General features: G+C 44.4%; 1 protein-coding gene across 3 annotated transcripts in view; it reads left to right on the plus strand.

Moving 5' to 3' along the window:
- Positions 1-25,108, plus strand: part of LOC119896621 (rho GTPase-activating protein 27-like) — a 35,990-nt gene that overhangs the window by 6,763 nt on the left and 4,119 nt on the right. Inside the window, exons 2-21 of one of the 3 annotated variants that reach the window (XM_038710121.1) lie at positions 3,847-3,965; positions 5,086-6,410; positions 13,943-14,158; positions 15,655-15,834; positions 15,929-16,093; positions 16,429-16,494; positions 16,573-16,656; positions 16,733-16,828; positions 16,911-16,991; positions 17,104-17,169; positions 18,598-18,665; positions 21,145-21,232; positions 21,502-21,603; positions 21,709-21,807; positions 21,948-22,020; positions 23,136-23,255; positions 23,412-23,510; positions 23,604-23,681; positions 24,579-24,713; positions 24,842-24,947. In XM_038710121.1, coding sequence (XP_038566049.1) covers positions 3,935-3,965; positions 5,086-6,410; positions 13,943-14,158; positions 15,655-15,834; positions 15,929-16,093; positions 16,429-16,494; positions 16,573-16,656; positions 16,733-16,828; positions 16,911-16,991; positions 17,104-17,169; positions 18,598-18,665; positions 21,145-21,232; positions 21,502-21,603; positions 21,709-21,807; positions 21,948-22,020; positions 23,136-23,255; positions 23,412-23,510; positions 23,604-23,681; positions 24,579-24,713; positions 24,842-24,947 — 3,278 coding nt within the window. In that variant the 5' untranslated portion in view covers positions 3,847-3,934. The remainder of the gene's footprint in view (positions 1-3,846; positions 3,966-5,085; positions 6,411-13,942; positions 14,159-15,654; positions 15,835-15,928; positions 16,094-16,428; positions 16,495-16,572; positions 16,657-16,732; positions 16,829-16,910; positions 16,992-17,103; positions 17,170-18,597; positions 18,666-21,144; positions 21,233-21,501; positions 21,604-21,708; positions 21,808-21,947; positions 22,021-23,135; positions 23,256-23,411; positions 23,511-23,603; positions 23,682-24,578; positions 24,714-24,841; positions 24,948-25,108) is intronic. The other 2 variants (XM_038710122.1, XM_038710123.1) reach the window with 2 other exon arrangements.

A 25,108-nucleotide genomic window follows, 5' to 3' on the forward strand; every position in this document is an offset into this window, starting at 1 on the left:
CACCTGTGCTCATTGATGGCAAACCCATCTCCATCATTGATACATTCAAATTTCTTGGGATACACATCAGTAACAATCTTAAATGGAAAATCAACACAGATAATATCTACAAAAAAGCTCAGCAAAGACTTTTTCATCTTCGACAGCTTAAGAAGTTTAGAGTAAGGTCTCCTGACTGTCTCCTGCTCCGCTTCTACATGGCCATCGTTGAAAGCATCCTCATCTCATTGGCAGTCTTGACTCATTTTCCCGGAAAAAATTACAGCGTATCATTAACAGAGCATCTAAAGTTATCGGTTCACTTTTATCATCCCTTGAATCACTCACAAACGAACACTATGCAGAGCCCATAAGATAATTTCTGATACTTCCCATCAGACACACTTCGCCTTCAAACTACTGCCCTCTAGGAGGCGTTACAGGACAATAGCCTGCAGAACAACTCACTCGCTGAGGACAGTGGATTAAGCATGACCCTCATGTATTATGTATTATATATAGTAATGTGGTGTCTGTATGTACGTGTATGTTACTTTATATGTTAATGTCTAAATATCTATTGTCTAAATGTTGGAACCTGTATCAAAAACTGTACTGGAAACAAATTCCACCAGCCTGACTGTGTGGTCATTAAATTAAATCAAAATCAAATCAAATCAATGTCGATAATCATAACTCTACTTGTAAGACCATAATTGGGGCCACTCTTATTCATTCTGTATATAAATGACTTTTTAAATTCTTCTAAAATATTTCATAAAATCCACTTTGCTGACGACACAATTTTATTTACATCACACAGGAACCCACATACTTTACAAGATATAGTCAACTCAGAGCTAACCAAAGTTGACTACTCGTCAGCAAAACAAATTTCATTTTATTCAAATCGAACAAAAAAAAAATTAACTACACTGCTCACTGCCTGATTAAAATTAATGGGCAGGTGATAAAAAGAGTGCATTCCACTAAATTCCCGGGGGTCCTCATTGATGACTCTCTTAACTTTACATGTCATATTGACCATCTTGTAAGCAAGCTATCAAAGTATGTTGGCTTGTTCTATAAAATCAGACATTTTCTTCCTCTGTCTGCCTGTCTCATGTTGTACAAAACTCTCTTTGAACCACATCTAAATTACTGTAATGTGATATGGTGCAACACCTTTAAAAGTCATCTTAAAAAACTTGTGTCTATGCAAAAAAAAACCCATCCGGGCTTTGTTCTGGTCAGAGATAAATTCCCCCACCCGCCCTCTATTCTATCAGCTATTGAGATTAGCTGAGTTAAATCAATATAATAATGTCTGCCTTATGTTTCAAATTGTAAATAGGCTGAACTCTAGATTGAGTAGTCTTGTTCCTATCTCCTGCCCCCAGCACACTTACCAAACGAAAATCAAACCACTTATATTAGGAAAATGTCGCTGACATGTGCGCGCCAGTATGAGTGTTGTCTGTAGGGGACCGCAGATCTGGAACGGAATTGGCCTCAAGGTGTTGCCCTCTAACTCCAACTTCAAAAGACAACTAAAAATCACCTCATATTAACCTACATCTAATATCAAACAGTTTTCTAATGGATTACTGGGATGTATGATTATATGTGTATGTTTTGTTATGTATGTTCTGGTGTGCTCTGTGTGCATTTATCAAGTGATAACTGTGTACACTACCTTTTCATAAATCATGGGCCCCCGTCTATAAGCTTTCATTAGCTTCTTTGGGAGACCCATTCACTATACCCCAAAAAAAAGAGTAAGCTGAAACTTAAAACTTGAAATGATAAGAATTAGGAATTAGAGAAGATTCTGCAGACTGTATTTTGTGATAGTGTCTTTGGTTCTGGTTCAGCATCGTCCAGGTCTGACTTGCCGGCAGTTTTTCTCTAGAATACTTGGTGACCTCTGACTTTAGATGTTGCTGTGTGGTGTAGCTACCCATGGCTACACCAAGTGGTGTAATGAATTTGAATTATCATAATCAGCAGACATTACATTAAACAAGCAAGGATACTGTAAGCTTCGGTTCACTGAAGCACACGCCTGTGCTGTTCTGGGGTTCCTTTACAACCTGGTAAAAGGTTGATGAGTATAATTCACACCCTGTATATATAGAGTATAATACAGTAACTCAGCAATGAGGCGACAGCAGCAGCTGCGTACAGAATATGAAATCTTTAATGTCAGTGCACTAACAATACAACAAGATCTGCTGCACAACTCGTAAAACAAAAAGAAAACACTGTCCATACAGTACAGGGGCACACACTCTTCACACTCAGATGCTTTGGTTAAATGCTGCTGTATGTTTTATGGGTTAGTGCACAAGATGTCAGTATATAAAAATAAATATTTAAAGTATTACACACCATGTCTCAGGGTTCGTATGGTGTGTTTGAGGCCTGTAGTGGAGCTGATGGCTCATGTTGCTCTGAACATCGACTGCTGTCAGACTATTGTTCTTTTACAAAGACAGGAAACACACACACACACAGTGTGTGATGTCATTAAGGGGCGGAGTCTACAGCACGTAGTGGGTGGGGCTTAGAGCAGACAGGAAGAGCAGACACTTCCCTCTGTAAACAGAACAGGCCTGAGATCAGCCTCCTGCTATTGTTCTGCATGTGTGTGTCCAGAAACAAGGAGCCCAGTAGACCCACGGGGTCCGACAGCTCCGACCAAAACCCTGGACCCTACGTTTAACAGGCTGTTTGAGGGTTAGACTCCCCCAAAACATGAGCAGTGAGTGCACAGGTAGACAGGTAGGGTGATTCATTTTCTGTTGACTGAAAATATTCATCTCAGTTCACCTGCACACCAGGCTGCGGTCGTCTTCCTCCAGGAAGCAGATCTGTTTAACGACAGGTAAACCAGATACCTGCTCTCAGGTGGATTTCTCCTGGAGATCAGTTTATCAGGTGTCTCATCGTCTCTTCGCAGGTGAGCGTGAGAAAGAATCAGTTTATGACCTGCAGCATGTAAAGAGATTACCTGCTTAACCTGGTTTATCCAAGTTAATTTCATGTGACCGCACTGAAAGTGTGCATGTTTCCACCTGAGCAGGTGATGTCACTGTTAAGCCCCGCCCCTCTACCTAGTGAGTGGGCGGAGTCTGTGGTTTTGAAAGAATCCCTGCAGACTGTGGAACCTCTTTTATAACCCTTCTCTTTCCTGGAGGGCTTTTACTTTGAAAGACTGAGAAGAGTTGGGCAGAGAAGCAGACAGGTGAGTCCTTCACTCTCTGAACAGCCTCACCTGTCAGCAGCGTCTCACAGAGGCCGGGCTGATGACAAGAGAGAAAGAGAAGATAACAAACTGGAAGCATGCGGGTTAGCGTTAGCGTTAGCATCAGAAGCTGCAGGTCAGAGATTGTAGTTTGACTTGTTCTGACAAGAAGAAGCAGAGAAAACATAACGCTCATTCCTTGGTCTGTCAGCTGCTTCCACAGAGTCCCTATACAGAAATACAGAAAGTAAATTTCAAACACTTTGCCAACTGTAATGTGTCTAAATTAAAAAACACCACAGGGGGACACAGAACATGCTGCAGTTCAGATTGTGATCAGGTTAACAAACAGTACCTACAGCTGCTGAGCCGCCGCTGGCAGCTGCATTTCTGCATTTAACAGTGTGAAAATAAACTGCAGGTCGACACCCAGCTGAAATATGGCAGAGTGGGTGGATTATATTAGACTGGACAGGTGTTCCTAATAAAGTGGCCAATAGGTGTACATGTATTTTTGCTGTTGGCAGTTTGAAACCCGTCTTTCCGGTGAGTTTAACTCTGTGACCCTGCAGCACGTGTCACTCTTCAGCTACTTACTGATGTGAGTTTTCTCTCTTCAGGGGGGCCGATGAGCAGGTGTGACCGCTGACCCCTCACCTTTACATCTACTTGAGGGTGGCGGGCCCTGGGGAGCCCAAGGCCATCACCATGGCAACAACTTCCTCCCTGCTCGGCAGAGGTGAGTTCTCGTTTTACAGGAGACAGCTGCCATGATGGGCCCTGAATGCAACACCTGCAGCAACAGTAGTAATATTTATCAGTAGCAGTCAAAGTAGTGGTAGTATTAGTAATAGTAGTAGCATTAGCATTAACAGTAATAGTAGCAGGAGCATTAGCATTAGCAGTAGTAGTAGTAGCATTAGTAATAGTAGTAGCATTAGCATTAACAGTAATAGTAGCAGGAGCATTAGCAGTAGTAGTAGCAGGAGCATTAGCATTAGCAGTAGTAGTAGTAGCATTAGTAATAGTAGTAGCATTAGCATTAACAGTAATAGTAGCAGGAGCATTAGCAGTAGTAGTAGCAGGAGCATTAGCAGTAGTAGTAGTAGCATTAGTAATAGTAGTAGCATTAGCATTAACAGTAATAGTAGCAGGAGCATTAGCAGTAGTAGTAGCAGGAGCATTAGCATTAGCAGTAGTAGTAGTAGCATTAGTAATAGTAGTAGCATTAGCATTAACAGTAATAGTAGCAGGAGCATTAGCAGTAGTAGTAGCAGGAGCATTAGCAGTAGTAGTAGTAGCATTAGTAATAGTAGTAGCATTAGCATTAACAGTAATAGTAGCAGGAGCATTAGCAGTAGTAGTAGCAGGAGCATTAGCATTAGCAGTAGTAGTAGTAGCATTAGTAATAGTAGTAGCATTAGCATTAACAGTAATAGTAGCAGGAGCATTAGCAGTAGTAGTAGCAGGAGCATTAGCATTAGCATTAGCAGTAGTAGTAGTAGCATTAGTAATAGTAGTAGCATTAGCATTAACAGTAATAGTAGCAGGAGCATTAGCATTAACAGTAGTAGTAGTAGCATTAGCATCGGCCCTTTTGCTTGATATAAGAAAACCAAAAAGGTTAGGGTCAAGGGCAACAAGACTTGGTTGAAGATGCTAGTCTCAACCATGTCCAGTTGCCCTTGACTTTAACCTTCTTTCGACAACTATGACGTGGATAAGAACCTTCACAGACGATATAGGATAAGATACACTTTATTGTCCCCTGAGGGAACTTTGTCTTGGGCATCAGTGCTGCACAGCACTTCACACAAATAAAACACTGTTCTTTATTGTGTCCTATGATCCGGGTCCAGCAGGTCTGGGTCTGGTCCTGGTGGAGTTTCAGTATGAGTACCAGGGTCGGGACGGGGCTCTGATCTCCATCAAACCCAACGAGCGCTATGTCCTTTTGGCTAAGACCAACGACCACTGGTGGCAGGTCCAGAGCGACCGCAGTTCCAATTCCAAGCCCTTCTACATCCCCGCCAAGTATGTCAAGGAGCTGCCGCTGGACTTCCCCTCACCTCTGGACTTTGCCAAGACCCTCAGTCCTGAACCGGTGCTGCTTCCTGTGGTGGCACCTGTCCCGGTCCCGGTCCCTGTCCCTGTTCCAAAGACCCTGGAGGAGCCCAACAAAACCAAACCAGGGGACGAGGTGGCGATCCGACTTAGACCTGATGCTTCCAACAGATACCGCAAGACTGAGAACCGTATGTCCACATTCGGTGTCCCGCTGGACTTCCATGACCTGTCGCCTATTGTGCCGCCGGCACCGCGACATCCCAGCAAACCCACTGCTGCTCCCACAGAGACCAGGACCACAGCAACCAGTGAGACTACAAAGAAGGCCGACAATGCTCTGAGCAAAAAGAGCTTGTCTGGGTTCCTCGACGACCAAAAGGACTCTGGGAAACATCGAGTTCCCAATTTCAGTCCAGCAGACCCCATCTCTATACCCCGGCCCCAGAACCAGCCCATCCCTGTGGAAACACCGGTGGTCCCAGTGGTCCCAGTGGTACCGGTGGTCCCAACGGTCCCGGCGGTCCCCGCTGTCTCAGCAGTGCCAGCAGCCCCCGTGGTCCCAACAGTGCCAGCAGCCCCCATGGTCCCAACAGTGCCAGCAGCCCCCGTGGTCCCATCAGTCCCGGCAGCCCCCGTGGTCCCAGCAGTCCCGGCAGCCCCCGTGGTCCCAGCAGTCGCGGCAGCCCCCGTGGTCCCAGCAGTCCCGGCAGCCCCCGTGGTCCCAGCAGTCGCGGCAGCCCCCGTGGTCCCAACAGTCCCGGCAGCCCCCGTAGTCCCTGTGGTCCCAGTGGACCCTGTGGTCCCAGCGGTCCCTGTGGTCCCCGCACCCCCCCAACACAACAACATCCACAACACGTCCTTGGCATCTTCAGATCCCCATGACAACTTAGAGTCCCCCATAGAACCGGAGGAGGAGGAGGAGGAGAAGGAGGAGGAGGAGAACATCTGCGAGGAAGATTCACCGAAGGAGGAAGATTCGAACCACATCTACGAGTCCATCCTAGACCTGAACCTGGACCTGGAGGCTCTGGTTGGAGGAAGGGTGAGTCCTGCAGGGCCGCCTGAACCGGCACCTGTACCTGAAACTGCACCTGCAACTGCCCCGCCCCCCACACAGGTAAGACATCTAAAACCTTTTCAGTCTGTGTAGTCAAATGTCGTCGGCCCGATGGTCCTCCTTTTCTAGAGAAATTAATCGTTTCAATTTTGAATATTGTGGATTTATTGAAGTCGACTTTCAGTCAGCTTTCACTCAGCGTCCATGGTCTTCATCCTGTGTGATGTCAGCAGCTCTTTGGCTCTGACGTCTCCGTAGAGTTTAAAACTGAAGATAAAATATCTTTTGGAAGATAAAGTTTGAGGTGTAAATCTGTAGATTGACTGAAGGTGAAGCTTCATGTTTTTTAACATAGTTACAAACTAGTCAGTACATGTCTGTGTATATATTGTGAATTTTTAATATGCTAAAAACAAATGCCATCGTGATAAAGGCAATACTCTGACTTGTTGACACACAGGCTGAAAGTCGCTCCGTGAAGCGTTCAGCGCGTCAGCCTGCAGGTGACAGCAGAGTTTTAACGTTAAAGTCCTTCAGGGAGACGTTCAGGGGATGAAGCAGCTGTTGGTGTTTCCTCCGTCTGAGTCAGTTTGAGTTTTCTGTCAGTCTGCGAGGTTTGAAAAGAGTGATCATGTTGCTCCATCTGGCTTTTAGATGGTTGGTTTGTTTGGAAGAAGAAAGTTCTTTTTTGGTTGCTTTGAATGTCTTTTTCTTCTTTTTGTTTCCCTGGAAGAGGAATTGAGGATCTTATGGTGACATATTATATAATATTGCTAACTTGCAGAAGGAGACATGACTTGACTTTTATCTTCACCTGAACATGTTTCAACTTGTTCACAGAATAAGAGGCTCTGAGTTTCTTCAGTCAGCTCTGTGTGAAGGTTCAAGGTTTTCCCCGTGTTGTAGTTGCTGTTATTACTCTCTGATGTTGTTCAGGTCAGCTGTTAGCCAGGAAGCTAAATGAAGAATGGAGGAGGGAGAGAGGCGTTCTGTCCACAGCGTTACTGTGTCTCAGTCTCAGGTGTGAAGAACTGCGTCGTCTGTTTGTGAGACCAGCAAAAAAACTTTCAACCGCAAACAGTCCTACATCTGATTTACTGAAACATCTGAAGCAGCAACGTGAAACTTGGGCTGTAGTGTAACTCGTCAGGAGAGAGCGGTGTTCAGCAACATTTGGTGTTCTGTAGAAACTCTGAATGCTGCTCAGAGAAATGTGCAGAAACGCAGGAGTTCAGACGTCAGAGAGAGACTTATTACTTATTTTTTATTGTTAAATATATCCAGAGTCTGGGACTGTCCAGCTTCATCTGCTCTGAGAGGCTGTTTCAGCTTGTTGACGCCTCAGGTTCATTATTGCTCCTGTGGACTCATTTCTAAAATCAGCTGCTGAACTGATGAGTAACTAGTTACTTTTAACATGAAGTAATAAGTAAAGTAGTATTACTCTTTTAAGGGGTAATAAGTGAAAAGTAACTTATTCCAGTTCCTGCCCAGCACCATCTATAGTCCGGTTCTGGGTTTGGATTTGCTGCCACATGAGGTTCAGTCAGGCTGCAGGTTGTTTTACAAAATAAAAGCCCTCTCCCACGTGTCATTTCCTGCAGCGTCCACACAGGAAGCTGAGAGCAGAAAAGGGCTGTTTCCTCTTTTTCTTCTGATCAGAGCAGAAACAGACGACCTTTGACCTCCAGCAGCAGCAGAACCTTTCAGTCCTCTGGTTCTGTTTGTTCAGGGTTTTTTTTGTATTTATTGTTTATCGTTTGTTCTCACTGTATTGATTGAAATGTATTATTTATATTTATTTATCTTATTATATATCTATGGCTTATTTGTAAAAGAACAATAGTCTGACAGCAGTCGATGTTCAGAGCAACTTGAACCATCAGCTCCACTACAGGCCTCAAACACACCATACCAACCCTGAGACATGGTGTGTAATACTTTAAATATTTATTTTATATACTGACATCTTGTGCACTAACCCATAGATTCTTTTTCTGTGTGTAACTTTATTAACTCATTCACGACCTGGACGCGTCTGGTGACATCACAGCAGGATGTGATGAGGTCAGCAGGATGTAGTGATGTCACAGCCAGCAGGATGTGTTCAGGGTCAGACAGGAAACGGGGAGAGGACGCCGCTGCAGCGACGCCTGCAGGACGAGAGGGGAACAACCAGAGGAACCCGACACCTGAGCGTGTTTCATGGTTTTATGTCCCGGTGGGGAAACTGAGGTTCCTGCAGGCAGAGACGCCGTGTGAGGGGTCGGGTTACAATAAGGTCAAGGCGTGTGTGTGCGTGGACTGCAGCCATGTTGGGTAATATTCTAGCTGCAGGGAGTTTACATATCGTTGTAACTGGGTTGAGACCAGATGAGAACGGGTGTTGCTGATGCTGCTAGACTTCTGTCCTTGTGACTGTAACGTCCTCTGTCTTCATCTACGCTAGAAAACAAAAAAGGGAAAAGAGCAGGTGCGTTGGTTTGTTGACACGATGTCCAGATACCCAGCAGCCCCTGCTGCAGCCTGAGAACCACACCGTTTCATTAGGCTCTAATCAAAACTCATGTTTAGTCTCTTTTTTGGGACAGGAGTCAAGACAAATGCTCGTAGTTCAGGACTGTCCTGAATAGTTTTTTCCCGTCTGGTCACCCTGTTGTTACTAACATTATAACCATCGACGTGACTGTTGAAGTTATTACAGTTTTTCTCAATTACTTAAATACTATTAGAAGGTATTTGAACTAAAATTTCAAAACCACAACTCAAAAAGCACACCTCTTTTACTAAACTCTACACACAACTCCCTTCATTTCTCATCGCCTACACCATGAGGTCATTGTTCACTCAAGTCAGCAGAGTTGAGCTCATTTAGCACACAACTATAGGCGGAAACAAAGAGTCACAAGTGATCAGAAGCTTCAATAGACAGATAAAAGGGCTGGAGTCAGTTCATTCACTTCTGAGAAATGTGAAGAAAGAGGTCGAGGACACCAGAGAGGAGGAGCGAGAGGAGTTTGGAGAGAAGGAGATGGGATGGGAGGAAGATGAGGAGGAGGAAGAGGAGGGCCTGTCCCAGACCAATGAAATGAATAATTAGTTGTTTGGTGTGTTCTACTGAACATTAAGGAATAAGAAATGTTCAAATGTACGTTGTGTCTTTTGTTGCGGCCCTCATGTGAAAAGGTTTCTGAGGGGGAGAACCACAAACAACATTACTTACAACCGGTTTTTGTGGTACTGTTTTGAATTCATCACACCAGTGTGTAAGACTGTGTTGTCTGAGGGCAAAGTTTGTTTTTTTAGTAAGATTTGGTTTTGAGTGGAGACCTGAAAATAGGATGTTTCGTTTCAGTCTGTTTTGAACCAGCAGCAACCATGACGCTTTGCAAGATGACTTTAAAAAAAATTCAAACAGTGGACAGGGGCGTGACTATAGACTGGTGGGCGGGGCTACAGCCTGCAGAGGGGAGCTGCTGTCTGGAAACATGAGCCAGCTTCAGCTGCAGAAGGATTATAAAACTTTCTGACTTGGTTCTGATGGAGAGACTTGCAGAGAGGGGCATTGTGGGTAAGTTAACTTTATCAGCCAGGTTCTTTTTTCTAAACACCAACAGAAAGCGACGGCGCTCTGGACCACCAGACGCAGCAGCAGAGTGTGTTAAAGGACTGTTTCAGAGGAACAGCTGATCTCCAGTCAGCTGACAGGAGGGGAAGTGTGTTTATGTTAATGTGACATCAGTCTGTCAGGGGGGTCACACCTGATCCTGGTCTCATCAGGTCTGTCAGAGTCCTGCTGTGTCACTGTGCGGTTTATATGTACTGTGTGAGAAACATAATGTGCTGCAGCTCTGTGTTTGAGGTCCGACCCGGTCTGGATCAGGTCAGTTCTGTTAGAAAGAAACTAATTCTGATCCTCGGTTGAGAATAAAGAGATTAAAGGGAAAGTGATGATGCTGCTGCTGTTAGTGCTGTTGTTCCATTTGCTCTTGATTATGTTTGTTTATCTCTGTGTGTTTATGTGTGTGTGTGTGTTTATAAAACATAGGAGGAGTACTTCCTGTCTGGCAGCACCCCCCCTCCACCCAGATACACTCTGTTACTGTTAATGAGGAAAAAAAGAGTCTGTGAAACGGCTACTCTGTAACATCACAGAAAACTGTCACATATTATGAAACACTCAAAGGTCCAGTGTGTCATATTTCTGAGGATCTACTGACAGAAATGCAATAAAAGATCCATAATTATGTTTTCAGTTGTGTATAAAGACCTTACATATTGAACTCTTATGTTTTTATTACCTTAGAATGAGACCTTTATATCTACATGGAAGGACCCATGTTTCTATTGTAGCCCAAACGGGTAAAATGCTCTACAGAGTGCGTTTTGTCACTACGGTGAATACGTATGAAGAAGAAGGAATTATCAGATTTTTTATTTCCTCCTGTTTATTTCCTCCAGTGTAAAGTAGTGAGCGTGCAGCTTGTATAACAGTGTAAAGTAGTGAGCGTACAGCTTGTATAACAGTGTAAAGTAGTGAGCGTACAGCTTGTATAACAGTGTAAAGTAGTGAGAGTGCAGCTTGTATAACAGTGTAAAGTAGTGAGAGTGAAGCTTGTATAACAGTGTAAAGTAGTGAGCGTGCAGCTTGTATAACAGTGTAAAGTAGTGAGCGTGCAGCTTGTATAACAGTGTAAAGTAGTGAGCGTACAGCTTGTATAACAGTGTAAAGTAGTGAGCGTACAGCTTGTATAACAGTGTAAAGTAGTGAGAGTGCAGCTTGTATAACAGTGTAAAGTAGTGAGAGTGCAGCTTGTATAACAGTGTAAAGTAGTGAGAGTGAAGCTTGTATAACAGTGTAAAGTAGTGAGCGTACAGCTTGTATAACAGTGTAAAGTAGTGAGAGTGCAGCTTGTATAACAGTGTAAAGTAGTGAGAGTGAAGCTTGTATAACAGTGTAAAGTAGTGAGAGTGAAGCTTGTATAACAGTGTAAAGTAGTGAGAGTGAAGCTTGTATAACAGTGTAAAGTAGTGAGCGTGCAGCTTGTATAACAGTGTAAAGTAGTGAGCGTACAGCTTGTATAACAGTGTAAAGTAGTGAGAGTGCAGCTTGTATAACAGTGTAAAGTAGTGAGAGTGAAGCTTGTATAACAGTGTAAAGTAGTGAGCGTACAGCTTGTATAACAGTGTAAAGTAGTGAGAGTGCAGCTTGTATAACAGTGTAAAGTAGTGAGAGTGAAGCTTGTATAACAGTGTAAAGTAGTGAGCGTGCAGCTTGTATAACAGTGTAAAGTAGTGAGCGTACAGCTTGTATAACAGTGTAAAGTAGTGAGAGTGCAGCTTGTATAACAGTGTAAAGTAGTGAGAGTGAAGCTTGTATAACAGTGTAAAGTAGTGAGCGTACAGCTTGTATAACAGTGTAAAGTAGTGAGAGTGCAGCTTGTATAACAGTGTAAAGTAGTGAGAGTGAAGCTTGTATAACAGTGTAAAGTAGTGAGCGTGCAGCTTGTATAACAGTGTAAAGTAGTGAGCGTACAGCTTGTATAACAGTGTAAAGTAGTGAGCGTACAGCTTGTATAACTGTGTAAAGTAGTGAGCGTACAGCTTGTATAACAGTGTAAAGTAGTGAGCGTGCAGCTTGTATAACAGTGTAAAGTAGTGAGAGTGCAGCTTGTATAACAGTGTAAAGTAGTGAGCGTGCAGCTTGTATAACAGTGTAAAGTAGTGAGCGTGCAGCTTGTATAACAGTGTAAAGTAGTGAGCGTACAGCTTGTATAACAGTGTAAAGTAGTGAGCGTACAGCTTGTATAACAGTGTAAAGTAGTGAGTGTGCATCTTCTATAACAGTGTAAAGTAGTGAGTGTGCATCTTCTATAACAGTGTAAAGTAGTGAGCGTGCAGCTTGTATAACAGTGTAAAGTAGTGAGCGTGCAGCTTGTATAACAGTGTAAAGTAGTGAGCGTGCATCTTGTATAACAGTGTAAAGTAGTGAGCGTGCATCTTGTATAACAGTGTAAAGTAGTGAGCGTACAGCTCGTATAACAGTGTAAAGTAGTGAGCGTACAGCTTGTATAACAGTGTAAAGTAGTGAGCGTACAGCTTGTATAACAGTGTAAAGTAGTGAGCGTGCAGCTTCTATAACAGCGTAAAGTAGTGAGCGTGCAGCTTGTATAACAGTGTAAAGTAGTGAGCGTGCAGCTTGTATAACAGTGTAAAGTAGTGAGCGTACAGCTCGTATAACAGTGTAAAGTAGTGAGCGTACAGCTCGTATAACTGTGTAAAGTAGTGAGCGTGCAGCTTGTATAACAGTGTAAAGTAGTGAGCGTGCAGCTTGTATAACAGTGTAAAGTAGTGAGCGTGCAGCTTCTATAACAGCGTAAAGTAGTGAGCGTGCAGCTTCTATAACAGCGTAAAGTAGTGAGCGTGCAGCTTGTATAACAGTGTAAAGCAGTGAGCGTACAGCTCGTATAACAGTGTAAAGTAGTGAGCGTGCAGCTCGTATAACTGTGTAAAGTAGTGAGCGTGCAGCTCGTATAACAGTGTAAAGTAGTGAGCGTGCAGCTTGTATAACAGTGTAAAGTAGTGAGCGTGCAGCTTCTATAACAGCGTAAAGTAGTGAGCGTGCAGCTTGTATAACAGTGTAAAGTAGTGAGCGTGCAGCTTCTATAACAGCGTAAAGTAGTGAGCGTGCAGCTTGTATAACAGTGTAAAGTAGTGAGCGTGCAGCTTGTATAACAGCGTAAAGTAGTGAGCGTGCAGCTTCTATAACAGCGTAAAGTAGTGAGCGTGCAGCTTGTATAACAGTGTAAAGTAGTGAGCGTGCTGCTTGTAAAGTAGTGAGCATGCAGCTCGTATAACAGTGTAAAGTAGTGAGCGTGCAGCTTCTATAACAGCGTAAAGTAGTGAGCGTGCAGCTTGTATAACAGTGTAAAGTAGTGAGCGTGCAGCTCGTATAACAGTGTAAAGTAGTGAGCGTGCAGCTCGTATAACAGTGTAAAGTAGTGAGCGTGCAGCTTCTATAACAGTGTAAAGTAGTGAGCGTGCAGCTCGTATAACAGTGTAAAGTAGTGAGCGTGCAGCTCGTATAACAGTGTAAAGTAGTGAGCGTACAGTTTGTATAACAGTGTAAAGTAGTGAGCGTACAGCTTGTATAACTGTGTAAAGTAGTGAGCGTGCAGCTTGTATAACTGTGTAAAGTAGTGAGCGAGCAGCTTGTATAACAGTGTAAAGTAGTGAGCGTGCAGCTTGTATAAATGTAAATCTGCTGTCCCCTCAAAATAACACATCACACAGCCATGAATGTCTAAACCGCTGGCAACAAAAGTGAGTCCACTCCTGAGAGAAAGTTCCACTTCTCTGAGATATGAAACAGAGAAACAGAACATCCTGTCGGTTTAAAAGCTGGAACTCTTAAATATGTTTCTTCTTCACAAATGATTAATTGATCCTCAAAAGAGCTGCCCATTAATTTGGTGTTGATTAAGTAATTAATGGGCTAATTGTTACAGTAGAGACTCGTTACAGCCTTCAGATGAACTTTTGGACCAAACTGTCCTTTAAGTTCCCAGTTCTCTCTCTCTTCCTCTATCTAGGACACCAGCTCGCTCGCCCCTAACTCGCCCATCTACGCCAACGTCTCCAGTCTGAAGAAAACGTCCGTCCCTCAGATCTCCATCTCTGGCCCCGCCCTCCCCCCGCCTCCACCAGACCACCCCCCTCCGATCCCTGACCACACCCCCTCGTCTTCAGTTTCCTCCTCCTCTGGAATGATAAGCCCCGCCTCCCCCCTCAGCCCACACGGATGGCAGGTAAGGTGACCTCTGACCTCTAACTCTAAATGAAAACAGTGGTTGATGACATTTTTTTTTTTTTTTATAGCACCAATTTATCCCCTACAGCCTGAAAGGAGCTGCAGCGTCAGTTGACACAGAAGCAGATTTATAGATGTATATTTTTACGCCCTCTCTTTTAGTTTCAGTGATTCAAACACATTTCTGTGTCTTCTTGTGTTTACACTCAATGTTACTGCGACTCACTGAGCTCATTAAAGTTTCATCAGGTGGAACAGAAGCTGTTCGTTAAAGCTTGCATGTTACTGAGGAACAGGTGACGGTTCACTGCTTTGCTCAGAGACACGTGAACAGGACGAACAGCCTGTGAAGCTTCACCAACACAGACGTCCTGATGTTTAGGCAGAACGCTGAGGACAGGACTTTAACAACGAGAGATAAAATCTGTCTCTGATCTAAAGTTCACAGGCAGGTAGTTAACATATTTAAACACCGCTGTAGTGGTGTTGTAGTACAAGAGACCGGTCTTAAGACCACTTTTTGATGGTCTTGGTCTTGTCTCAGTCTCGGACATTGAGGACTCTGGATTTTATTTCAAGACCAGTAAAGACCATAACTTTGGGAATATCAATAAATTGCTTTTGCTTCATCTGATTTATTTGTTAACATCCAAACTTTGATTGGATGTAACCAATCACCCTAAAAATGTGTTGTTCCCGTTAACGACTGCCCCCCCTCCCCGCGATGGTCAGCATGGAAAGGAGTGTTGGAAAAAGATGCTTACATTGATTTCAGCTCTTAGTGTTTGTATGTGGGTGCTTTAGTGGGTATGTGGGTCTCTCAGATCAGTTTGAGAAGTACCTCTGATCTCGTTCCACATTTCAGTGTGTGTCAGGTAATGTGGGGAACTGGTCTTGGTCTCGACTCGGCCTCAGCCTCTAAAAGTCTTGGTCTTGTCTCAGTTGACTACAACACTGTGCTGCAGAATGGTTTTATGTTTTCAACATTTCAGCCTCATGTTCAGGAACAAGAAGTGACATAAGGTAAACAACTGGACATGTCTGTGCTCACCTGAGTGTAAGACAGGTGCATCAGTGGACACAGCAGAGTGTTAGACAGGTGCATGAGTGGACACAGTGGACACACCTGAGTGTTAGACAGGTGCATGAGTGGACACACCAGAGTGTAAGACAGGTACATCAGTGGACACACCTGAGTGTTAGACAGGTGCATGAGTGGACACAGTGGACACACCTGAGTGTTAGACAGGTGCATGAGTGGACACATCTGAAGAATAAAACAGCTGCAAGTGAACAAAATAATTTAAAGATTTACAGCAAAAACAAGTGCAATAAAATAATTATTAAATAAAGGAGCATTCTTATAAAAGTTTTTCAAAATGTGGGGTTAACACAAATAAGTACGACTGCGCCTGAACACACCATCAGTTCTCCTGAGTAGACTCAGAGTGGACGGTGTTCAGATCTCGCTGACCCTGAACGCTCCTTGTTCAGGTGCACACCGACCAGGACAGCGGGAAGGTGTTCTACTACCATCCTGTGACCAGACAGACCACCTGGTCCGACCCCCGCACCCCCCCGACCCCGCCTGCTCGAGACATGGGCCAGTCCAGGGGCAGCGAGGGGAGACAGCTGGCCTCCCCCTCCCCTCTGACCTGCCCCGCCTCCTCTCAGGTACCAACCATCATTTTATTTCTGAAAATGTGAGTAAAAAGAACACGTTCTGTTCAGATGAACTAAAACATCCTGTGAACTAACGTCCTGTCAGGGTTCTTCTTGGGAGCAGCTGGTGGACGAAGTCTCAGGGAAATTTTACTACTACAACCCCACCTCAAGAGCCACGACATGGGACGCACCAGAGACATCTGGCCCCTCCTCGTCCTCCTCACCCCCACCAGGACCTGCAGCCAGCAGGAGGTCCGGCGTCGGCCCGGTAAGGTCCTGGTTTACGTCTGGATTAGGTCTTCTTTAAGATCACTGAATTCTTTCGGGGTTTCAGCCCGGAAGTTCATAGATGTTTTGCTGTGAAACATAAAATGATTTTTGTTTGACTGAAAATATCCTGACGTCAACAAAAGACTCTTTAAAGCTCAAAAAGAAGTTTGAAGTCAGAATCCGACGATGCGTTCAAGGCTAAACGAATGTATTTATTATTGTCTTTATCTTTGAAGCACATCAGGTAGAACGTGAAGACATGAGAGCAGGTCGGTTCTGTCTTCAGATGATTTAGGATCATTTAATAACTTTCTATAATAACTGTGTTTGAAGCCTCCGCTGCCAGAGGAAGACTATCCTGTAGATGTCCACACTGACAACGACTCTGTCTTCACATCGGTACAACACACACACATATACAACATGTGAACCTGTCACCGGCTTTGACTGTTAATCTCCAGTTGCTTCTTTTCCCAGAATCCTCAACAGCACGCCAGTCTGATTCCCAGAGCTCAGCTGGACCAGAAAGATGCAAACAGCTCCCAGAGGAGGCAGCAGGAGGTAATCAGTCAGTAGGTCTGGCAGTCTGTCGGTGAGGCAGCTGGTTTATCATTCATTGATTCATTGGTTATTCCAGGCTCCGCCTTTGCCCCAATGGCTGATGGGAAATGGAGTTTCTGAGGAGGGAACAGTTCCACAAGTGAAGAACTGGAGACACAGCGTGGCCGAAGTCGTGAGTCTAACCAGCGTAGCAGTCTGTGCAGATCCATGAGCTGCGTCAACCAGATCTTAACAATAATCCTTCTCTCTGTTAGCCGTTTGCTCCGAGCCACCGGAGGAACGTCTCCGACCTCAGCGAGGTGACCCTCAGGAAGCAGTCCCCCGACAGCCCACAGGTAGACCCTCACTCACCTGCCCCCCTTCACACCCATTACATCTGTTCCCATCAGTCATTCATTCATTCACCTGTCGACACCTTGTGATCTCATCCTGTCATCTCTCATCAAGCTTTCTGATAGGCACAAACTGAAGAGGAATCTGTCCAATCGCAGCACAGGCTCCCACCAGCAACACGTAGGTCCTGTGCTCTGATTGGCTGCTGAAGGTGCTGGGTGTCTGTCTGGTGGTCGCTGGTGTCAGTGTCGTGCCGTTGGTTAGAGGTTGAACTAACTTTTGTTCTAACTCGCGCAGAATCAATCCAACATGTGGTTTCTAAAACACTAAGTCGTCACCTGAAGGGAACTTTCTGGGCAGGTCGGAGGGACGGCGCCCCCTGCTGTGTCTCCTCAGTGTCTGCAGCCTCACATTTAAAAATATTATTCCTGAAGATGCTGTCCAACACTTTGACACAGAGATTAATAATAAAGCAGGTAGTAGGACTAATGTTACCATCTTGTCCAGATGTGGCTGTAATGAGCACTGCAGCCTGCAGGGGGCGCCGGCAGATCCTCACTCTGTGTATATTGCTCAGAAAGTTGCCTGGTGTTTCTCCACTAACTCCCTCCTCTGGTTCTGCTGATGGTTCTCAGGGTGAGGCTGAGGAACTGCTCTGCAAAGATAATAACATCTTTTTTTCAGAGCAATGTTTCACACAAGGCACCGGTAACAAAATCAAATCTAAAATCTGACGAAACAGGAAACTTTCTGGTAACAAAGGGCATCAACTGGACCTGAAGAAGGAAGAAGAAGAAGGAACTAAGTTCAGTCAAGATTAAAGAAACAAACTTCTGATCTCTGACGACCATACTGACTCAGCAGGTCTGACTGCAAAGGGATGTTGGGGATGTCTCAGAGGTCCTTAAGAAGGATCTGGGGTTCCTTGAGAATTATCAAGGAGAGGTTCTGGAGATGATCGTGAAAGATCCAGGGATTATGTGGATCCATCTGTTGGTTCTTATGAGGTTCAAGGGGTCTCTGAGGGGTCTTTGAGTAGGCTGGTCTTGAATAATTTCTAGGGGACCTTGAGGAGATTTCGGAGTCTTTATAGATGTTCTGCAGGTCCTTGATGAAGTGTTGGGGGTCTTTGAGGAAGTCTAGAGGCCAGTAAGAAGATTTCCGGGATCCTTATAAAGGCACTATGAGTCATTGTGGAGGTTATTCTAAAGGTCCTTTGGGATCTTCTAGCAATGCCTGAGGAGATTCTACGGGTCTTTTAAGAGATGAAAGACTCGAGGGGACCTGAATGGGGTTCCAGAGGTTCTTGGGGAGTTTCTAAAGCTCACTGAGGAAGTTCTAAAGGTTTTTTTGAAGCACAATCTCCAGGTTCCTCCAGGAGATTTTATTAGCAGTGTGTGTAGTTTGGAACGTGAAGCCAAATGTTTTTTAGGACTCTTCAGTTAAAAAGTCTTTGTAAAAATGTTTTTGAGCTGCAGGTAGAGAGAGAAGACTGAACTCACTCTCTAACACACCACTCCCTTGTTTACGCAGGAGTCACATTTCAAAGCCGACCTGCAGGTTTAAAGAAACCTGAAGACTCACCTGTCTGTGTCTGTGTCTCCACAGAGCCACCTGCTGGAGAAAGCAGGGATCATGAACAAGACGAAAGTGGCTGAGAACGGCAAAAGGATCAGGTGAGACTTTAAGGGCACTTCGGCTCCAATGAAGTCAGCAGGTGTTGCTCTGATAACGTTCCTACATCTGAGAAGCTGCCGCTGAAGCCTTTAGAGAAAGTTTCAAAATGAACCCAGTGTCCAATAACACTAAAGCAGCCAAATCACAAATCCTCTCTACCTAATGGATATCACAACCAACAAACCAACAAACACCTCCACCAAAACAGAACCTGCTGGTCGGCAACAACAGACTTGGGGAGAACTGCACAAAGTCAAGTCGCAGATCATTACTTGACAAAAGCTGCTTAACACACCAAGCTAGGATCACGGTTAGACGGTTACAAGGTTGTTTATTTGTCATTATACGACACAAGGTTGGATAACGAAACCAAAGTTTGTGTGTTACCCGTGTTACACACAGAACTAATAATTAAATGTGTATTAAAATATGGTAACATTTAAATAAAAGTACAGTTCTTTAATCTGCGTCTGGGAGAATGTAAAGTGCAGCGACATGTGGCCTGTACTATGAAGCAGGGTACCGGTCTTATCCAGGTAACTTCAGGTGTGACTTCCCGATTAACCCATTCTACCAAAGGGTGTTACCGAGGTCTGTTGATTTGTCCCACTGAAGTTCTGAACACAACAGCATCACGTTCAGACAGCGAGCCCTGCAGCCGAGCTGGGATTTTAGAGAGGAATCTTAATTAATTAACGGGACAGTTTCTGAGTTGCAGCCTATCTGTAGTCTGTAATTGAATTCTCCTAAGTGTTTTCACATATTTAGATATAGGCGTCAATAACCGAGAAACAAAAGTCCTAGATTAAAGTGTGAAATTTACAAGAAAAAAAATAAGAAATAAAGAAAGAAAAAAGAAGAAATAAACTCAGGAGTGTTTCCTCGCTGCTAAATCTGATTGTGAAGTTTAATATAACTTTCATAATACACGGCAGACGTGTGTGTGTGTGATGTTACTGGCTCCTTTTTTCTATTACAGTGGACCTCATGTGCAGCTGGACCTTTACATCTTAATCATATTACACATAAAAGAAGAGCCCATAAAATACACAATAGAAATTTGAACTACAATCAAAACACTGTGGAAATTTTTAGGCTACAAATTTACTCCACGCGGTGCCAACAAGCCTCCCTGGCTCTGTCGGCCGCCACGACAGTAGATTTAGCCGTTAACGTATCTTTACATTCATCATATCCTGACACTACCAACGTGCGTTCCTCTGGAGAAATATGGAGCATGCGCCGTTGCGAAAAAACTCCTGCACGGCCGAACACGCCGCTTTTATGTTAACGTGCACCAACTCCAATTAAGTTAACAGGGACTCAACTACCCTACATCTTTTCCACCGTCGTAGTTTAACTCCAGTGTAGCGGTCAGAGTTTGTTACCCTGTCAACTCCCTTCGTAGTACAGGCCACTGATGGTAATCTGCTTTTATGGACCAGGTCTCTGTAAAGATGTGGGCACAACAATCCCTGAATTCTGTTGCTTGGCCCACATGAGTCCCATTTTGTCCAGGCTGGACCTTTCAGGAGCAGCGTAAAGTCGATGCTGGACCTACACGGTTCCTCTCTGAGCGATCACAGCGCCCGCTGTGGTACCTGGTCCGGTTTATCTGGCCGTGTGGATCGTCTAAGATCTGCTGCTCTTTAATCCAAAAACCCGTCTTCCTTTTCCAGTGACTGTATTTCTGTCGGAGGAAGCACAAGTTTCATCAATAAAGCTGGAAAAAAAGATGAAGAACAAAAGTGTAGTGAAGTTTGAGGGAGCTGCTGCTTCTACAAGCGCTGCTGGTTGCCACATTTAAGCATAGCACCTTTAACTTACCTAATGTGGTGAGAACATCAAGCAAACCCCCTGCTACCTGCCTAACTTACACTAAAGCCTAAATATCTACTGAGGTGTGCCGTCTTTGAAGCAGCTTTAAGAGCAGAGCTTTAGTGAACCTCAGCCATCTGGCCAAGGACCGGAAATGTTCCCAACAGAGAAACACGTCTCCACCCAGAGTTATCTCCTAAATAAAGATGGTAAACAAAAACAAACGAGCGATTTGATGGAGGGACAGATTACTCTGGTCGACTGGCACACCCCCTAACTCACCTGGGGGATCGCTGAAAAGTTCAGGTCAAAAGCACTCAGACACTAAACTCACCGCAGAGGGAGAAACAGCAACTCACAGCGAGCATCAAACAACACAGCACCTTAACAGTCGAACGCAGGGTTACACAGGCTGGGGGGAACAGCAATAAGACTCCTGCAGGGGCGATCTATCCTGGACTAGCCCCCAAAACATTAGGACTCTGGCTCCATGTAGGCAACGTAGAGGAGTTCACTGCAAACAAAGAAAAGGGTGGCTGGCAGGGTACCTGCAAACAGAGCACACAGAGAAGCTCAGGACATTACAAAGACAAACATATATGTGCTGTACAGTTGGTTCAGTTTGGCTTATTGTGTCTTTGTTTGTGTTGTTGTTGACAGGAAGAACTGGAGTCAGTCCTGGACCGTCCTCCACGGTGGGATCCTCACCTTCCACAGAGACCCCAAATTTGCTCCAACTGGGAACGCTGTAAGAACCAGTTACACATACTGGGCTCATCACAACACGTCTGTCATTTACTGTAACACCGAGTTAGACCGAGACCGAGGGGTTAGCTTTAGACTCACCTGCCCAGGCTGGCCTGTACCGTCAAAATAAAAGCCTTAATAAGAACTCAAATGAACTAAAATAATAATATTAATGTTGTAATCAAACTAATTCTTTAAGGCAAAACAGCAACTATATAAATGAATGTTTAATTAACTTAGCTCTGATGATGATGACTTCCTGTTCTGCAGAATAAATCGTCACAGATTGTTCCAGAATACACCGTCGAGCTGAGAGGAGCCTCGGTGAGCTGGGCCTCCAAGGAAAAGTCATCGAAGAAGAACGTTCTGGAGGTATCCCATCTGTTACCATGGTTACAGTTTGTCCACCATTCTGACTGGACGCCTTGCCGTGGTTACTAACGTGTTACTAAGGCGTGTGGTTGTGTTTGTGTGCAGCTGAAGACTCGTCAGGGCTGCGAGTATCTGATGCAGTACGACACGGAGAGCATCATCAGCGATTGGTTCAAAGTGATGCACGACGCCATCAGACAGCTGGTAACACACACACCTACACAAACATTATACTTGTGAGGACGTCCCACAGTGTCTCTTAAGGATCAGAGCTGAGTTTTAAAGAGCTTTACAGATTAACGAGATGATTGATAACATCAGCACGTTTCATTTAACTCTTCCAGGAACACGGTCATCAGTCAGAGGACGAGGACGACGTCGCTTCGGACAAAGAAGATAAAGACAAGAAGAGGACACGTGAGTCCACGATCTACAAATTTATATCCATTAAGTCCACCTGCTTTCTGGCCTCATCCTCTGGATCTAGATTTAAGCAGAAATGTTTACAACGTGTGATTGGAGAGTTGTGTAAACCTAGTATTTATTGCTGCTCTTACTAGTATGTATTGTCAGTTGTAGATCTGTATTTGATGCTCTGTTGACGCTTGTATGTTGTTCCTTAAAATGTAAGTCGCTTTGGATAAAAGCGTCTGCCAAATGAGTAAATGTAAATGTGTGCATAGAAATTTCTACTCTAAGACTCCATCGTATTCTGCCTTGCATCGGCACTACAGCCACAAAAAGCACCGAGCCCATCAACATCACGCCTGCAGTCACTGGTCTACACACCTCTCCACTCACATATGTAAACAGTTCTGCTGCATTAATGGACCCTCTCGTGCCGTCATCAGCAGACTCAGTTCGCTCAGTTGCAGTCGATCTGTGAATGTTCAGAACTCCAGAACAAGTGAGAAAGTGGACCTTGAGTTGAGATTGTTTGGTCAGTTGGGGTTTTCAAAGGTGAACATGGAGAATAAAATGTGGCCAGCTGAATCTTCTTTATGACAAACTCTGGTCAGCAGCTGGTTGATGTTTTCTGTTTCCTCTCAGTAGAATCAGACGTGTCTTCACCATCAGCAGATCGTCTCTAAACTGAGATTAACAGCAAACATTAAAACTCTTTAAAATCCATCTGAAAATCAGTTTGCTGAACTTTCAGGAGACACAGTTATGTGGTCCAGCTGACCCACCAAAATAACTCAACGTTTTACTGACTACTGTAGAAGATCTACATTCGTTGAATTAAGGTTTCTTCATTTTTCCCCCTTATCCGAGTTGAGGGTGTAGGTATAGAGGCCGCCATGTGCTTTACATTGATTTTGGACTATATAAAGTTTACTTGACTTGATGGTAATAAGAATTTTTTCATTAGCAGGTATTTGATGTGTTCTTATACAGATTATTTGTTTGAACATTGAGATCTTTTGGACTGTATGTGACACAATCCAAAATAAGTTAAAACACCTCCTCAGAGATTGTAATTCTGCTTCCTGTCCTGCTCAGACATCAGACATTCTTCTTCTCTGTTTTAGCGACCACGAGTACATCAGGAACTGCCGACTCTGAGCAGACGCGAGTTCGGACCAAACTACGGCGTTTCCTCCAGCGCAGGCCGACGCTGCAGAGCGTTAAAGAGAAAGGCTACATCAGAGGTAAACTTCCATCTCTTTGAACAGGACAAGTCCACACAAAATGTAACGACGGCCTCTTAAACAAAGATGAGGTGTCTGTTAACGGATAGTGAGTAATTCTACGTGATGATGCACACTGAGGCGAGTCAGTATATCATATGTTTATCTCTGGTCCAGATAACGTGTTCGGCTGTCACCTGGATACACTCTGCCACAGAGAGAACACCACCATCCCCAAATTTGTGGAGAAATGTATCAAAGTGGTAGAGCGGAGAGGTAAATATACAATCCACACACACATTTAATACCAGTAAACCCACAGCAGACTGATGTGTGTGTGTGTGTGTGTGTGTGTGTGTGTGTGTTCAGGTCTGCAGGTGGACGGGATCTACAGAGTGAGCGGAAACCTGGCTGTAATCCAAAAACTACGACACAAAGCTGATCATGGTAACAAACTGTCCAGACCTGCAGACAGCAGCATTAATCTGATTCAGTCTGTTTGAAAAAAAATGTTTAAGTGTTTGACAGTAAGGACAGAGCAGAGATTAAAGAGTAAATCCACCATGAACCTCTGCTCTGTAATCATGTAAATGACCCCTCAAATCCTTCAAGAATGCCAACCATGTTCTTCTACCAAAACAAACATGGACGCCAACCAGCAGCTCGTTTATGTGCAGCAACATTTGAACTAAAAAGAGCAAATAAAGAGGGAAAAAGCAGAGAGTCTGGTGAGAGTCTGGATGGAGGCATATAGGACTGTGGAGTATACAGAGGTCGCAGACGTCAGTGGCAAATATCAAACATAAAAAATGGGCAGGCCTGGACTGTATTGATAAGTGAGTCTGATATGGACCAATCGGACTCATTTGTCCTACTGTGTGGCCACACCATAGCATATATAAAAGAAGTGGACGTAGTTACAGTGACGTCCCCCGTTGGTTTGTGGACTGCCGTTTTAAAGGCCCTAGTTTGACATTTTGGCCGTCGCCATGTAGATTTTTGGTATCCAGGCACCGGATGTGACCATATTTGGATGAGCAGGTGGAGCTAGCTAGCTTGGTTAGCAACCTGGTGCATCTGGAATTGATGTTAACTCTGATAGGATGTTAAAACAGCCTGAAAACAAAACATACTTTTTGGGAAAAACAGCTGACTAATAAGCTCTTTCAGCAGCGCTGGTTAAATGTACACAGAGCAGCAGGCTGTTACAGAGAATGCAGGTTTATGTGCCTGATGTAATTACACTGTGTTTATGTCCAGAGAGAATCTGCAGATGATTTGTTTATACAAACGGAAGGTTTCTCATTCTTTGTCTTTTGCATGATATCCCTGTTGTCCCTGCAGAAGAGCATCTGGACCTGGAGGACGGACAGTGGGAGGAGATCCATGTTATCACGGGGGCTCTGAAACTTTTCCTGCGGGAGCTTCCAGAGCCGTTATTCCCCTTCAGCTGCTTTGACAAGTTCATCGCTGCCATCCGTCAGTTTACACTACAAACTATACACTCCTTATGCACAGCTTGCAAAATGTTACACAAACATTTAAACCACAGCCAATATGAAGCTGTCAGTGTTTAGCAGCAGCTCTGTGTGTTTATTTCCATACAGAAGTCGCAGACTACAGCCTGAGAGTCTCCTACATGAAGGACCTGGTTCGCTCCCTGCCTCTGCCGAACCATGACACCATGGAGCTGCTGTTCAAACATCTGCGCAAGTGAGTTCCTCCTGAGGCTTCTTACAACCTGAACAATATACAGAGGAGTAGTTTTATACTAGTTAAGGGTGATAGTAAGCCAGACACTCACAGCAGACAACTTGTTGATGAACTTTGATTTTAACCTTCTGTGTTTTGGAGGGGATAATTATGCTCTGGGT

The sequence above is a fragment of the Micropterus salmoides genome, unplaced genomic scaffold (genome assembly GCF_014851395.1).
Source record: "Micropterus salmoides isolate LMB-PRFRI ecotype aquatic unplaced genomic scaffold, ASM1485139v1 Ms_hic_scaffold_10, whole genome shotgun sequence".
NCBI classification, from domain to species: Eukaryota; Metazoa; Chordata; class Actinopteri; order Centrarchiformes; family Centrarchidae; genus Micropterus; species Micropterus salmoides.